The sequence below is a fragment of the Zootoca vivipara genome, chromosome 2 (genome assembly GCF_965207765.1).
Source record: "Zootoca vivipara chromosome 2, rZooViv2.hap1.1, whole genome shotgun sequence".
In the NCBI taxonomy this organism is placed as follows: Eukaryota; Metazoa; Chordata; class Lepidosauria; order Squamata; family Lacertidae; genus Zootoca; species Zootoca vivipara.
Window position 1 is genome coordinate 66,272,170 of NC_142584.1, and position 17,026 is coordinate 66,289,195.

General features: G+C 48.8%; 1 protein-coding gene across 9 annotated transcripts in view; it reads left to right on the forward strand.

Moving 5' to 3' along the window:
* Positions 1 to 274: 274 nt before the first annotated feature.
* Positions 275 to 17,026, forward strand: part of PDLIM7 (PDZ and LIM domain 7) — a 45,611-nt gene continuing 28,859 nt past the window's right edge. For all 9 annotated transcript variants that reach the window (XM_088662107.1, XM_088662109.1, XM_088662108.1 and 6 more), the window contains exons 1-2: positions 275 to 375; positions 6,113 to 6,219. In XM_088662107.1, coding sequence (XP_088518233.1) covers positions 6,115 to 6,219 — 105 coding nt within the window. In that variant the 5' untranslated portion in view covers positions 275 to 375; positions 6,113 to 6,114. The remainder of the gene's footprint in view (positions 376 to 6,112; positions 6,220 to 17,026) is intronic.

Consider the following 17,026-nt stretch of genomic DNA (forward strand, 5'->3'; position numbering starts at 1 on the left):
GGAGGGCACGGCGATTTCGGCGCCGCGCTCCGCCCCTTCTCCTACTGCCAGGGGACGCGGGCGCAGCACACCTCCAACAGGGGGCGCCCTTACGCCGAGCAAGCGCCCCCTCGACGGCGCGCATGCGCTTCTACCTAGCAGGCGGCGCGCTTGTTGAATGGTGAGGCGCGCGGGGGGGGGGCAGCAGGGGGCGGGGCTGCGCTTGAACTGCTGAGCAGGCGGAGCCCCGCCGGAGAGAAAGATATATAAGGGCTCCGTGGGTGCCGGCGGCGCTGCGGCTGAGACGGGGTGGTGGAGGAGGCGGCAGCGGCAGCAGCAGCAGCAGCTCAGTAGCTCCGCCCTTCTCTGAGTAGGTCGCGCACGGGGACCTTGCAGGTATTGCATCCCATCCCTGGTAGGAGTTGGCGGGGGGGGGGGGAGGAGGAAAGGGAAAGTGATGTGGCTTTTCTGGGGACTCGTGTGGGCAGAGAAGGGCGTCGGGGTGACATGAGTACCTCTCTTTCCCCACATATCCCTCCTTCTCCATCCAAGTCATGCTTAGAAGATGTGAGCGAGAGTTTGTGCCTCTCTTCACTCGCCCTCCCCCCTTCGTACTTTCCCTTTCTGTGTTTTCCCACGCGCTTCTCTCCCCCCCCCTCACCGCGGCGCAGGAGTGCGTACTTTAGGAAGTCTCCTGGGTGCCCCCCCTCCTGTTCTTTTTCCATCGGGACGTCCTCTTGTCGTGGGGCTGGGGCGTGCCCACTAGCCATGCGTTAGCGGTGCCTCAGCGAGACTAGCGTGTTGCTCATGGCACCAGGATGCAACCGTCATCCTCGGTTTCCTGCGGCGGCTTGGAGCAGGGACGTCCCGTTTCGTGGGTGTGATGGCTGGTAGGGATCCTCTCTTGAGCCGAGGGAAGAGCTGTTGCAGGAGTGAGTCTTTCCCGGGGCTCCTCGCCGTCAAGGGTCTGAACCTGGGCATGCATGCGCTGGCACACGTCCCTCCTGGCTTCCCGCTTTTCTTCTGAACGTCTATTCTCGTCCTTCATCTAAAAGTGTCTCTGAGCTGTAACTTAATATTGCAGCATGTCCAGGAGGTCTGAATTCCAGAAGGGCTGTGAACAAGCTTTGTGCCTGCGGTGGTCAGTGTCGAGATGGCACAATTATGGCTGCTTCTTTAATGACTTTCATAGGCATTTTTCAAATTAAGGGTCGTGTTATTGATACACTTTTTGTTCTGTGTTATCAAGCGCAGCTTCAAAAAGCTCACACGAGGTGCAATTGGCCTGTAATGCACTAAGAACTTGGTGGCCTTGTTTGTGAAGATTTGTGGAAAGGATTCCACAATACAGTAGAGCAAAATGTTCACTGGGAGGGGCAGATTGTTCATGCTTTTTGGTCTTCCAAGTATATTGGCTGGCTGCTGTTAAAAGAGGATGGTGGCCTTGGTCTGATCCTGCAGGGCTGCTATCAGGACCACCTAAAAATTCTGTGAGAGTTTGCTATTAACCTCCAGACTTCTTCTGTGCATATATATTGAGCAAAAGTGTTTCATAATGAAGGGGGCAGACATAACCTGTCATATTTATCGCAAATCCTTGCCTGCTTTGGATCATGGAGTCGTCTTCTTCTTTGGCAATCACTCGTAGCCAAGTAAGGTTGTCTTCCATAAACATGGTCTTAACAATGAGTCTGTAAGTGACTGTGGAGGCCAATTCTGGACTCCACACGTCCTTCCACAGTGGGGACATTGGTTCCCGGGCGGGAGTTGATCACGGTGTGGATTTGCCAAGCATGCCTTCCTCCTAGCACGTTTCTCCCTTGCATCCTGAGTTTGAGTGTCTTCAAAGCCCATGACACCTTTGGTAAAGGCTGTTCTCCAACTGGAGTGCTCACAGGCCAGTGTTTTGCAGTTGTCAGTGTTTATACTGTACTACATTTTTAAAGATTTGCCTTGAGACAGTCTTCAAACCTCTTCTGTTGACCACCAGCATTGCGCTTTCCATTTTTAAGTTCAGAATAGAGTACAGTAGTTGCTTTGGAAGACGACCATCAGGCATCTGCACAACATGACCAGTCCTACGAAGTTGATGTTGAAGAATCATTGCTTCAACACTGGTGATCTTTGCTTCTTCCAGTACACTGATATTATGGAGTAAACACCCAGCAGCACCCATTACTGATGTGAAGGGATGCTTCACACAAGCAAAGGAGGCAGGCATCTGACTTTATTTCACTCAAGGCTTTTATTTGATGACCCTCTTTCATTGTGCAAAAGAAAAAAGTGGTGGCAAGGAGGGATGGAGGGAGAAGCAGGAGGACTGAGGGAAAAGAACTTTTCCAGGAGTTGAGGAGAGAGTGAGGGAGTGCAGCATTTTCCTGCTGGTCTATTTATTGCTCATCCAGCTCTTTCCTTCCTTGAGGGCTGCCAGCTGAATCCACAAAAACAAAAAATAAACTTGGTCATCATCTGGAGATATGCGCACAAGGGGCAAAAAGGGGAGAAATGGAGCCTGGTGCATTCTCCATTCCCAAGTGATGTTATCCAGAGAGGGTGAGGACAAATATCCCGAGGTTTGCCAGGTGCTGGAGGTTTTAATATGGCAGCCTCCTAGGGTGGAAGTTGCTTTCCCAAAGTCCAGGAAGAGCTGTTGTGCAAAGTGAAAAAAAGTTTCCGCTCTGTGTTTCTCAGCAGTGTGATGAAGTGTACTTCTGATTCCTTTTGTGCCTGGGACCAATATTTTTCTTTTAAAACGTGCTTGCTTGTGGATAAGTGTTCTTTTAGTATTTTAATTCTGCAAGAGAATTGGCAGCTGCTTGTTAAAAATGAGAATTTGGCAAAGCTTTAATTTAGTGCTGGCAAATGTGTAGAAATGTATCCAGATTTAAAACAACAACAACTGCAGCAGATATTCTTGCTGTGCCATTTTACCGTATATTCCGGCGTATAAGACTGGGTGTATAAGACGACCCCCCAACTTTTCCCGTTAAAATATAGAGTTTGGGATATACTCGCTGTATAAGAAATACGACCCGGCGTATAAGACGACCCCCGACTTTTGAGAAGATTTTCCTGGCTTAAAAACTAGTCTTATACGCAGGAATATACAGTATTTTATTTTGCAGGGTCATATTCGTTTCAAGAATGCATTTAATTATTCTTGCTGCCCTGGCTGTTTAGTTGTCTTGTAATGGGCTATCTCCTTTTCTTGGTTCTTCAACTTAATGCCCCTCAGCCCTGCCCTTCCCCTGTTATTCTTGCCTTCTGTCAGACACTTCCAGGAAGTGCTTTATCAGTGCATATAGACTTCTTATCCTGCCAGATGGGCTCCTTGCATTCTAGTCTGGTCCCTTATACCTGAGCAGGGTAGGGGGCATTAACTAGGCAGAAGCCTGCCTGCGTGAGCGTGCCACACAACCTGCCTCTGCTCACTAGTGATCTTCTGAATTCAGCTTGATTTCTGTTTCTTTTTCACCATGCCATGGCTTGTTCCAAACTTCATTTACTTATCCTGAGAGCAACTAGCTCGGGAGGGTTAGTGCTCTTGATGCCCCATTCATTTCACTGTTTTTCAGCCCAACGGGAATCCCTTGTGGGCCACCTTCTGAGGAGGGGGACGTGCCAGTGATGGTTAGGGCTGTGGGCAAAAGTGGGCAGAGCCCAATGGATGTTTCTCTACACTGTTCCAGCCATGCGAAAGACAGAGCAGTTTCTGCATTCCCACCCACACCATCTCTTCGTCCTGCTCCTGGGCAGCCAAGAGGCATTGCAGCTCAAGGAGGGTGTGGAGCAGGACCAATGGGGTGTGTGGTTTCAATGGGGGGGGAGGCATGGGTTGGAGAAAGTCCCAAGGGCTGGATAGAGAGCCATGCAGGATCGCATTGGGACCCTGGGACTCAGGCTTACAGGCCATGCAGCATGTAGCCTAAGCCTGGTTTGCTGTGTCCTCCCTGGAACTGCTTGGCTGAGGTTGCCACGGGTTTGTAGATGCTGTGTGGAAACTTCAAAGCAGGCAGAACAACTCCTGAGCAAGCTCTCACTGTGAGATCAGAGGCCCGAGGGACTGTTCCTGCAGCCCTGTGGCACAAGGCTCGGTCCAGGCATGTTTTGCCGACTCAGCCTTGGGAGGAGGAGGGAGAAATCAACGCTCCCTGCCTCTTCCTAGCCGAGCACATTCCTTTGCCATTCCCATGGAGAAGAAGGTATTAAGCTGCTGCTGAAACCCTCCAAGCTGAAGTGTCCCAGCCTGGCAGGGAGGGATGGTACAAGCTGGTACCCTGCCTGTGAGGGGCTCTACCTTTGTCTGTCTGGCAGAGGGAGCTCTCTGGGAAGGCCCTGCTGCAGCTCTTTCCTCTGGACTGGATGGGAAGGGGTGCCCTAGATCTCAGCCCAAAATAACACCGTCTTCCTGGGTTGTGTTTCTGTTTTCCTCTCTCCCTTCCCTTTCTCCTTTCCCCTCCTGGGTTGTCCTGATTTCCTCTGTTTAGACCCAGTCAGGAAGTTCCGTTTTCAGCACTCATTTGCATCTCTCCCAGTCTTGATGAGCAACCACTGGAATATGGCAGTTCTGTCTTGCATGCCTTATATAGACAACAAACTGCCTGGGGAGAATGGGAGGGGAGGGTGAAGGGAGTATTTTGTGTCCAGAAGGCAATTTTTGATTGCTTTTGCTATATAGCAGGGGTGCCTTGACTGGAAAACGCCAAAAGCAGTGAGGTGCTATAGATGCACCTAACAAAAGGCATCTCTTAGGTAATTAGGAACAAATTGAAGGCTTATCTTTTGGTGCCTTGATCAGCCAGCAGCTGCCTAAAACACAAGGCGTAGGAACAGAGCAATTATTCTGTCTTTCCATCCTAATCCCTGGATTCCCCCCCTCCCCATCCTTGAATGTTCACATTATCAAGTTGGAATCTCCTCTGTCAGCTGTGGGGAATGCAGTTCATTTTAAAAATGACGCTTGCAGACCCTACAAGCACTTTATGAGTTGGTACTGATTGATATGAGCAGGGTCAGACTCTGTTTTGTCCAGATTAAAATACAGTGGTGCCTCGCAAGATGAATTTAATTCGTTCCACGAGTCAATTCATTTTGCGACAAATTCATCTTGCGAATCGCGGTTTCCCATAGGAATGCATTGAAATTTCTTTTTTTTTGCCCGTAGGAACGCATTAATTAAATTTCAATGCATTCCTATGGGAAACCGCAATTCGCAAGACGAATCTTTTGCAAAACGAATTCGTCTTGCAAGTCACCATCAGATCACCACCAGATCGCAAAACGCATTTGTCTTGCGAAAAATTCGTCTTGCAGGGCATTCATTTTGCGAGGTACCACTGTAGTGCCATTCTAGTGGCTGGGCGTGTGGCAAGTGCATTTACACAACTACTTCAAATACCTATATTGACTTGAGCCAACCAAGTTCAAAACGAGCCCACCCAAAGACGAGGTGTGATTTGCGCAGAATATGCATTTCATATGTGATTCCTGCGTACAGAGGTTCTTGGTTTCACATATATTGTCAAAACGAGGAAAACACAACAAATGCTTCCTCAGTATCTTAGTGTGGTGCTTCTGCCTCTGCCAATAATTGCCTGATGCATCAGGACAGCCTTTGGGAGTTTGGACTAAAGACAGTGAAACATATTCTCTGACATCTTCAGGTAGGACTGGGAATCTGAAACCCAGTGGAGACCTGATTCCAGTCAGTGTAGACTAGTTGTGGCCCTCTGGATGTTGCTGAATTACAACTCCCATCATCCCTTGCTGGGGCTGAGAAGAGTTGCTGTTCAACAATGTGTGGAAGGCCAAAGGTTCCCCACACCTGGTGTAAACAATACTGAGCTAGATGGACCCAATGGTCTAATCTGGTATAAGGCCGCTTCCTTTGTCCCTAAGGGAAAAGCTGAAGAGCATTGCTGTGGGGAGGAGACAGGGATGAGCTGGGGTAGGATGAAGGGCACTGCTTTAGGCCTTCCGGGGAAGGAGCTTGCACTTCCCTTTGCCCACACTTGGGGCAGCCAAGGCTCTGTGTGAGGCAGATGTTTCCTGTTCTTCAGGTGTCCTCTCCCAGCTCTCCTGTCCCTCACTCGCTGCATCACTTTTAAAGCTAATCATCTCTTCTCCTCCCCAGAAATGAGTGACATGGACTCGTACAAGGTGCTGCTGGATGGGCCGGCACCGTGGGGCTTCAGGCTGCAGGGTGGCAGGGACTTCAACATGCCACTCTCCATCTCCAGGGTAAGTCATGAAGAAGCTGTTTCTCAGGGAACTGTCCTAGTCCTTGTTGGTCAGCCATGGGTGCTTTCTTCTTCCCATGCATTTCCGAGGCTCAAGCAAGCACTCTTTCACACCTCTGTTATGTGCTGGTCTCTTTATCACAAAGGAAAGGAAAGGCAAAAGGTCACCCCGCCCAGAGCTGCCAGCCTTCTTTGCACTCATGATGTAATGAGAAGGTCCTGTTACTTGATCTTGGGCTCCTTGGGGCTCCTGCGCTCTATTTTTGGATCTGTAGCAATGGCTCTTGCCTGTGGCTGGGTGGAGCTAACTTGGGGTTTGTGGTAATGTGAATACGATATTCCGGCTGTTCCAAGTGTGATGCCAAGGAGTGTAACTTAGTCAATGCCAGCTTCTAGGGGGCAGCAATCTGGCTTTGACTTGTAGTTGGCAGCTGATTCTGTTGGTACCTAATCAATCAAACCCCTCTGTCCAGATGATGCTTTCTTTAGGCTCCCCCCGCCCTTTTTTTGCATATTCATGAATCTCCTGTTTGGGTGAAGTGGGGCTGACTTCTTTAGGATGAGGAATAAGGCACACAGCCTCTCTCCTCTGGATGGCTTCTTGGGATCTCCACCCACTCTGTGCTGGAGCAGAAATGAAATTCAACCCCACACTCCTAGCCCAGGCACCAGGGGATGCCAGCAGTGTTTGTTTCATCTTCCAAATGCCTTCTGCCAGAAAGTCAAGAGCTGATCTCTAGCCCTGGATAGTGGAGGGCAGAGTACTGCCAAGCAGGGCCTACTTTTTCCTGTGCTGTAAATGAGGCTCAAGGTCATGATGGACCATGCTCTGGTTGACACGGGTTCAAATCTCGTCACGTCCATAAACACACTGAACAGTTTTATGGCTTGCAGCTGGATTAGAGCCTTGGCTTCCCGCCTGCTATATAGGAATCATAGGGGCCTACCTCACAGGGTTGCACTGAGGATGTGCGTGAAGTGCTTCCAGCACTTGAGCACCTTGTAGGCAAGTACTAAGTATTCTACTTCTGTTGTTTGAAATTGGCAGCGCCCTGCCGCTTAGTAATAATAAGGACTCCCCATTCTTCTTGGTACTGGTGTACCCCAAGGCTTTCCCTCTGGGTTTTGAAGGAGCCCCTGCTCACCCTGGACGGCCAACCCAGGAGAGCCACTCCTGACCTGAAAGTGCCTCTCTGGGCTGGCTTGGGTGCTCACACGCTGGGCGGCTTGCAGACAACTCCTGCTCTGCTCGCCTTTTGCCTTATAAGCCTTGGAATGCTGAGTGCAGCCGCTGCTGCTGTTGCTGACGCTTGCAGCCAGCTTGGCAAAGCGGAATGTTTCTCTATAAACGAGAAGCCCCAAGGGCTGGAGAAAGGCACCAGAAAGCCCCCTTTCCATTGCCCCACAGCCAGGCACTTTCCCCACGCACATGCTGCTTATAGTCCTCCACATCTTTTGCAGCACCATCTCTTCCCCACCCCCCTGCCCCACCACACACTTGCTGGTTTTCCCATCAGTTGTGTGCTGGAGGTTTTGTTTGTACTTTCTCTGCTGCTCTGTTCCTATAAAGCTATTCTTCCCAGCCCATCTCTGGGGACGCTCTGCTTTCCTGCTTGGAGGGCTTTGTGCTGAGGCAGCCTCCACTGTTTGTGTTCCCTCACTCTCTCTCCTTTTTTAAAAAAAGAGTTTCTCCTGGCTCGCGGCCAAGCCTTAGCAAAGCCCCTGCCTAGACAGGGGAGAGCCTCTCTGCAGAGAGACCCCAGCTAGCGCCTCCCGCAAACATACCAGAGGCTAGAGCAGCAGCAACAGCAGCACCCTTCCCCTGCTTTCCCCTGTGCTAGCATGCCACAGCCCATCCCTCTTGCAAGAAGTATGAGAGCTCCTTTGTGGCCAGGCCTTGAGAAAGACTTTCCTTCCTGTGCTCTTTGGGGAGGGTGGCTTGCTGCGTTTGGCTGTGGCTATCATAGCCAAGGATGGCCAGGGTTTCACTTGTTAGGCCATTGTGCTTCTGCTCAGGCAGCTACAGGTGGCTACAGTCAGCCGGTACTCCTGTGGTTTGGCTGTAGGTCCTCCCTTGGCAAGGCTCCTGGCATCTGTAGCAGCTTCAGAAGGAGGGTTGTGCAACGTTCCCTGTCCCACTAAGTGAACTGGAGCTTAGCTGTTCTGGGCTGTTGTGATGGCATTTTAGGCTCCAGCCACCACTGACTGTCATATTTAACCTCATTTTTCTTTTGCTCAGTCTTAAAAACTCATATAAGCTAGGGTGCCAAATGGTTCCTTAAACCAGGGTTGCAGTCACCAAAACGGAATGTCTTCTTGCCATTTTGGGGCAAGGCGGCTAAAGTCTTATTTTCTCAGTTAAACGTCTTTGCTAGATCAGATGACAACCTTGACCTAGGTTAAGAACTTTAAGAACTTAAAGAAGAAAAGTCACTTTATCCAGGGACAGTCCACAAATATACTGGCCTATTCCCACCTTTTTTTTTTAAAACAAAATGGGGACACAGACCATTCATAATGTAAGAATATTCTTCACAACAGTGAGCAGGGCAGTGGGGTAAGTGAAGATAAGCTACAACAATGAGCTATAACGTTGGTCTCTGGTCCTGCTCAGGTGGCACAGAAAAAGCATTTTGGTTCCTGAAATTCATTCCGCTTGTGCAGATGAAATATAACTGATAGAATTCTACAGGATGTGGTATTAGTGTGGGAAAACAGTACATATCCAATGATCTCCAGGTGTGCACCTCCAGATGGTAGAGATGTCAGGCATCATCCTGGCACCCAGGCATCTTCAGCAGCTAATAGCCAGGTGCAAAATGCACCGATCACCTGGCTAATTTCAAACACTGCTTTTGCCTTCCACTGTCCCAGACCTTTTTTTTGGGGGGGTAGTATTTTTTTACCGCACAATGCGCTTTTCTCTTCCTGGTTGAGAGATGTGGGATTTAGCATTCCCATTAATAAGAAATGCTAAACTTTTGGGAAAGTGCTTCCTGATTTGATGCTGCATGCCAGATGTCAGCATACAAGTGCGAGAGAAGAAGGCAGGGACTTGTAAAAGTAGTGAGAATTAGGTAGAAAGGTTTCTCTTCTGCTAAAATAATTTGCTAGGCCAAAAATAAAAATAAATAAAAATTAGTGAAGCATATGGTTGCAATTTATATGAGATATATAGGGTGGAAAGGCAAGGAGAGAAGCTCTGGTGGGGGGGGCTGTTGAGTAAAATGTAGGAAGCACAGCAGTATGAAATGTCTGTCTGGTGTCTGATGCAAATGCTTCTATCTCATGAGATGAAAGATCTTGCATGGAAAGTAAACAGGAAATAGGGTGAAAACAGATCCTGCATTTATTGGGACTGAGCCTCCCCCCAGTGCAAATATTAGTAACAGACATAGTGGAGCTGAATACACCTCGAATCTGACTGCCATCTTCAAAACTGCCAGCAGGGTTGACTCTTTAAAGGTAAAGGTAAAGGGACCCCTGACCCTTAGGTCCAGTCGTGACCAACTCTGGGGTTGCAGCGCTCATCTCGCGTTATTGGCCGAGGGAGCCGGTGTACAGTTTCCAGGTCATGTGGCCAGCATGACAAAGCCGCTTCTGGCGAACCAGAGCAGCACACGGAAATGCCGTTTACCTGGCCGCAGGAGTGGTCCCTATTTATCTACTTGCACTTTGATGTGCTTTCGAACTGCTAGGTGGGCAGGAGCTGGGACTGAGCAACGGCAGCTCACCCTATTGCAGGGATTCGAACCGCCAACCTTCTGATCAGCAAGCCCTAGACTCTGTGGTTTAACCCACAGCGCCAAAAGGTGGTACCTAAATAAGCATTTTGGAAACTCTTAATACAATCTAGACTACAATGGTACCTCGGGTTACAAACGCTTCAGGTTACAGACTCCGCTAACCTGGAAGTACCAGTAGTACCTCAGGTTAAGAACTTTACTTCAGGATGAGAACAGAAATCGCACGGCAGCGGGAGGCCCCATTAGCTAAAGTGGACCTCTGGAAAGAATTAAGTTCTTAACCAGAGGTACCCCTGTAGTTGATTTCATCCCCTAAAAATGGAAGATCAAATTTTTACAGCAGGATACCTAGAAGAATGTGAGCTTATGTGAGCTCATAACTCCTTTATGCTCGTTCCTGTTAAAACATTAGATTCCTTGCAACTTGGCAATCTTGGAAGGTGCAGGAGATAAAATGGCTTCACTGCTCCTCCAGAGTTGTCTGAAGACTGCCTGGGCTGTGTGACGAGGGTTGTCAACACTTGGCTTCTGTGCCAAGTCTGTTCCCTTGAGGGATGATACTTGGCTCCTGCAGTTGTGAACCCAGAAGCAAAGGAGGGATGTAGAAGAGGAGGCACAGCTGCAGCAGTGGGACTTGCCAGAAAGCCACTCTAGGGAGGTCGGGTTGGGCATTTGACCCACTGCACCCCTTGCTCAATGCAGGCTTCTGGCAAAGCTATTTGCTGTCCAGGGTTCTATGTTAAACGAATTGGTGGCGTAATCTGTAGGAGTGGCTTCCCCATACCATACAGTGCACCTCTTAATAAACAGGATATGGAACATATTTGCATGAATGGGTCACCTAGAGCTGGGGTGGCGAAACTGTGCCCCTCCAGAAGTTGCTGGACCACAGCTCCCATCATTCCTGACTTGGCCTTGCTGTCTGGGGCTGAAGGGAGCTGTGGTCTAATAATCAGGACGGCTGCAGGTTCCCCATCCTTCAACTGGAACACCCCCCCCCTTGGATCGAAGTGATGGAGGAAGTTATGGAACAGGAATAGAGAGCTTAACACTTGTCCAGCTTCAGCGCTGCAGGGTGGGTATTAAATGAATGTTGGCTAGTTGCGTTAGGAAGGAAGCTACTGGCTCATTAGCTCAATGCCTCTGAATTAACGGTTCATGGGCTGTGTGACTGCTCTGTGCTGCCAGGCTTCCTTGAGCTCATTGTGAACTTGTGACTTCTGCATACAAGAAAGATGTTCTGTGAGTCACACACTGGCAAGTAGGTGAAATATTCTGGGGTGGTGATGCAATTGGGAAACTGATGTGTCAGAGTGGTCTTCCAGCTCATGCACAGCCTTAGGAGACCACATTATTTTGGTTTTATTCCTGCATATTTGGGACAGGACAAGCTGTCAGGCCTCGATCAGCGCAGGGTGGCTGAGGACTGATGGGGAGAATCCAAGTCCTTTGCTCAGGTTCCTAGCTTGTGTCCATTACAGCTAGAAATGACCTGCTCCTTCTGTACCGAGCGCCTGTGTCTTTAACTTTTGGAAGGTCCTTTGAAGAGCCACCTAGAGACAAGCGACAGGGAGGAAGGTATTGCAATGGGCACACATTTCAGGTGCCTGCCGTGGTGGAAGGATGAGGCCATGATGGGTGATGGAAAAGAGCAGGTGCAGTGATTGATGCCTAGCTGGTTCAGCTGTCCCAAGGCTGAGTTCTGAAAACCAAGCAGAGCTGCTGAGGTCAGATGGAGAACAGGATAAAAATACACTCCTCGCTGTTGAAAGAGGGATGGAGCAAGGTGAGCGTTGTCCAAGGAAGCTCATTGGCTGGGCCAAGAGGGCTGTCTCCCCCATGTACTGCAGCTTGGCTGTACCTTCAGAGGCACTTGTGCTAACTTGCCAGGGAACTGAGTACAAGGCTGTAATTTTGTTGGGATTTTGACGTTTTCCCAAAGGCCCCAGTTTGCTAAGATAGATTCTGAACGCTCACATTTCATTTCAGTGCAGCTGTATGAAGAAGAAGAAAATGCAGGGTTCTATAATAGCTGCTGCAAAGCAGGGCTGTGTGTATTCTGTACTCAAACAGAGCAAAAATCCTTCACTTAAAAAGCAGAATTCTAAATCAGGGGTGGTGAAACTCTAGCTGCCCAGATGTTGTTGGTCTACAGCTCCCATCATCCCTGACCATTGGCCGTGTTGGCTGTGGCTGATGGGAGTTCGGAAGGCCACAGGTCTAAAATCATGCCAATCGTGCAATATTGCATTGTCTTTGCTGCTTTTGTTAGTCATGATGGGGCGTGAAGAAGTCCTTCCCGACCACTCTGCAGCTCTGCGGTAGAGCTCCTCCTTTGCATGCAGAAGGTCACAGGACCAGGTTCAGTCCCCAGCACCTCCAGTTTGGGCTTGGAAAGACTCCTGCCTGGATTGGAACCCTTGAAAGCTGCTGCCAGTCAGTGTAGACCAGGCACACCCAAACTTCGGCCCTCCTGATGTTTTGGACTACAATTCCCATCTTCCCCGACCACTGGTCCTGTTAGCTAGGGATCATGGGAGTTGTAGGCCAAAACATCCGGAGGGCCGCAGTTTGAGGATGCCTGGTGTAGACAATACTGAGCCAGATGGACCAATGACCTGACTCGGAATAAGGCAGCTTGCTATGTTGACTGCAGAACACAAACTACTTTGAAGCACCAGGGATTGAGAGTAGCCAGGCCTGTTCTTCTCTTGTTTTGAAAGAAACCGTTTTGCAAAAGTAAGTTGTCAGCTCTCCGTGCTTGAGAGCTAGTGGCTCTGTGATTGCTGAGCGGGGGAGTCTGTGGCTTCTTGTTCCCAGCAACAGAGCTGGTTATGTTTGCTGGGAGTGAGTTGGCTCAGGTTTCTAAAACTGAGCAGCAGCAAGCAGGTGTGGGCCGCCCCAGTGTGAAGGTCATTGAAATGGAGGCAAGAGGAAAGGCCAGAGGGGTGGAGATTGAAGGAAGGAAACTGCTTCCCCCCCTTTGGTGAAAACCAGACCCTTTTTGATGCAAGTTGGCTCCAGGATTGAAAACCCGCCACAGGCAGGAAGTGGGGAAGAAATGCCTGTTCCCGCTGTGACCAGCCACCCTCATATTTTTTCTGTACTGGTGGGGTGGGCATGGGGGTGGAGGAGGCCAGCTAAGCTTGCTGGCTGGGAATAGACTGGCTGTCCTCTGGGGCCAGGGAACTGCAGAGCCCCGAACTTCCTGCCCAGCCTGGATAAATGCACACACAGCGCCAAAGGGGTGGTCGTTTTTAGGCTTGCTCATGTGTAATAAGGCAGGAAGGAAGCAGGAAGGAGGGAGTGGATTTGACTGTGCCAGAAGATGGAAATCTAGTGCATTTCTGGATTAGCTGTACTGTCCAGCCTGACGTCTTGTGTTCTCTCTTTCTGACCATATAACTGCCATGGAATGACCTCTGCCTTTTTATCCCCTGTGATTTCAGATCTTGGGATTGTGGGGCTGTTGAAACTTGTCCTGATCTCTGGATGTGCTCTTTGTGTCATGACACTACCATGTTAAAAAGCAAATTAAAGATGCAGGATTTTGCAAAAAAAGAGAAAAGAATAGGAATGAAGTGTTACAGTGGTGAACCAGATTTAAAACAATAATAGTTTCAGTGTATGGGTGGAAACGAGGAAATCCTCCTTCTATTTGAATATAGCAGTTTGCCTTCCCCTGGCCTTGCATTGTTCAGCATTCTCCAACCTGGTGCCCCCAGGTGTTGTTGGACTCTGACTCCTATCAGTCCCAATCTGGGGGTGATGGGAGCTGTAGTCCCAAATGTCCAGAGGGCCCCAGGTTGGGGGTGGCCAGAGCAGCGGCTTCTTATCCTCCTTAGGGGGAGCCATTTGCATGCCGGGCCAGGCACCTTCTTCACCCCCAACAGTGAAATGACCTGATTTCTAGACTTCCCACTACCTTATGCCTGGGAAGCATTTTCCTCAAAGACTCCCAGGGAAAAGGATACATTGGCACCATACATAAAGTTGGCATTGTGCCTGCTGGGCATGGCCTGTCAGAATTGCCTGGTGGGGTGAACTGAACAGGTTGGGAGAAGGTATATCTTGGTGCACATCAACTCCAGCTGTCATTTCCCCCCATTTGAAAGATCAGACAAATTTATGATCTGGCTGCTCCATCCCTCGGGGAACTCGTGCATTCCACCTAAAGTTGCACACATTCTTCCACTTTCCCCCCTTGTGTATGGCTCTGTCCCTGGGATTCTTTCCATATAAAAATGAAAACACAGGAGCTGCCTGGAGCAATAGCCCTAGCACCATAAGCCTTTGGCCACAGCAAGTTCCTACATAAATGCCCCTTATAACATGGGAGCCATATATAGCAGCATGTGGTTTCCTTAGAAATTTATCTTTTGTTGCTGACAGTGAATTTGTACTGCTAGGGGCAAACAATTCGCTCTGTTCCTGCTTCACCAGGGGAAACACCTTGGCAGAGCTCCTTTCAAGTTCCACCCATTTAGGGTGCTTCTTTTCCAGCCCTCCTAGAGCATTCTGTCCTCAGTATTTCACACAGGTCTCTTGCGATGGGCTGTCATGGTGTTGGTACAAAGCCCGGATTTTTCATCTGGAGTCCTGGGTCAAGGAAGCAAGAAGTTGCTGCTGGGCTTTGCAGGAGGGTTTGCCAGCCCTCTGAGCTGCCTGGAGATCTAGCAGCAGACGCAGACTCTCCTTTTATGTTCATGTTGAGCTGGACTTGGAAGAATACTTGGGCTTCCTCCAAGTGCCAGCAGATCTTCATCCCAAGTGAGCAGGGATGGTTGAAAGCTGTATCACCCCTGGATGCTCTTAATCCCAGATGCAGTAGTTTCCTGCCCTTTCATACAACTAAGAGGATGTATTAGCTGAGTTGGCAAGAAGAGGGAGAAGTTGGCTGGAGTGATACTTGAGACATTTTAGTGATGTGCCTAAGTGGCTGGTCCTTATGGCTTAGCGACCTAACCTAACCCTGTTTATTTGCCACAACCCTCAAGTCAGGAGGCAGATGGTTAAGGGGGGATATTTAGAGGATGTTGCCCAGAGAAATGGTTGCACTGTCCTCAGGAATAACTGGCCCTGCCCCAGAGAAAGCTGGTAAAAAGGTAAAGGACCTGTGGCAGTTAAGTCCAGTCGTGAAGGATTCTGGGGTTGCGGCGTTCATCTTGCTTTACTGGCCGAGGGAGCCGACGTTTGTCCGCAGACAGTTTTTCTGGGTCATGTGGCCAGCATGACTAAGCTGCTTCTGGTGAACCAGAGCAGCGCACAGAAACGCCGTTAACCTTCCCGCCGGAGCAGTACCTATTTATCTACTTGCACTTTGACGTTGTTGTTTTTTTGGCTTTGAAATTCTTTATTGATATCTTAACATTGTACATAGTTATAGATACTTACAATAATAAATTTGTTGCGACCTATAATACGTATTTGTCATTTCTTTCTTCCAAAATTATTTTCATTCACTTAAACCTACAAAAGATACATAGAAAATACAAAATAGATCCTCACAAAAACCAACCACATACGGTACACTAAAAAAAACCAAAAACCCCTATCCCTAATGGCTTCCCACCACCTCCCGAAATGCATTACATTTATGGTATTGATGTACATTCGTTTTTCATGTTTTTGTGCTTCCCATAACATATCTTACCTTCCTTTTTTTCTATAAGTTGTTTCTTATTATATACATGAGTCATTCTGGTGCTGCCATGGAAATTACATCATTGTTATTGTTTTCCTGTAAATACCTTTTGAACATATCCCAATTTTTCACAAATACCTGTTTTGAATCTCCCCTCAATTCATTCGTTAGTTGAGCCAATTCCGCGTAATCCAAAAGTTTGTTTTGCCATTCCTTTACTGTTGGTATTTTATCCCCCTTCCAATTCATAGCTATTGGTACACGAGCTGCTGCTCAGGCTCAGCATCAGTGATCTACACCAAACCTCCAGTTGCATCGATATTGATATTGTAGCATCCGTCAGAACTGACTCATCCTCATCTCATGCACTTCAATAGAAAGCGAAGTCTCGCTGCCTACTGCAGTTCAGATCACGTTCTTGTACTTTGTAGCTCAGGGGGGTGGGGGAAACTTGGTGGCACCGTGTGAAGAATCCCATTTTGTTGCTAGCACACTGAGTGGGCGATATAACAACCAGGACTAAACTTTGAGTGATTGACAATACCCAGCCAAACAGAACCTCATGGTTTTGTAGTAGTAATCCCAGCACATCTCTCATTCTGCCTCCGTACAAGCCAGGCTGGAACCATCACATAAACTTGGCATCCTCTCAGCAAAGTCCACCACCACCAGCCATGGCGCTCTTCTAGAGTGGCTGTCTCTAGAGTGGCTGTAAAGGAACCCCTGAACACTTCTAGAGTGGCTGTAAAGGTACCCCTGAACATTAGGTCCAGTCACGGACGACTCTGGGGTTGCAGTGCTCATCTTGCTCTATAGGCCGAGGGAGCCGGCGTTTGTCCGCAGACAGCTTCTGGGTCTTGTGGCCAGCATGACTAAGCCGCTTCTGGCGAACCAGAGCAGCACACGGAAACGCCGTTTACCTTCCCGCTTGGAGCAGTACCTATTTATCCACCGGTACTTGCACTTTGACATGCTTTCGAACTGCTAGGTTGGCAGGAGCAGTGACCGAGCAACAGCAGCTCACCCCGTCGCGGGGATTTGAACCGCCGACCTTTCAATTGGCAAGCCCTAGGCTCAGTGGTTTAGACCACAGCGCCACCCACGTCCCTGAGAAAGCTGGTATTAAACCAATAAATCAGAAGTGGGAGCACATAATGCTTCTATTCCAAGCGGCTTCTTTTTGATTCTCGACAAAGTCAATTCCAGCTTTTAGGGGGTTAGGCAGGCACGCAGGAAAGCCCTTGGTGCAGCTTCTCCCTACACATTTGATCATGGTGTTCAATTGTCCAGTTATTGTTTTAAAACATTATTTCTTCATTTGTCATTTACTCCAAAAATGTATCTCAAATAGACTTACAATTTTTTAAAAAAGCTTAGAATACCAAATTTAAAATACCAAAAAAGAGATAAAACACCAA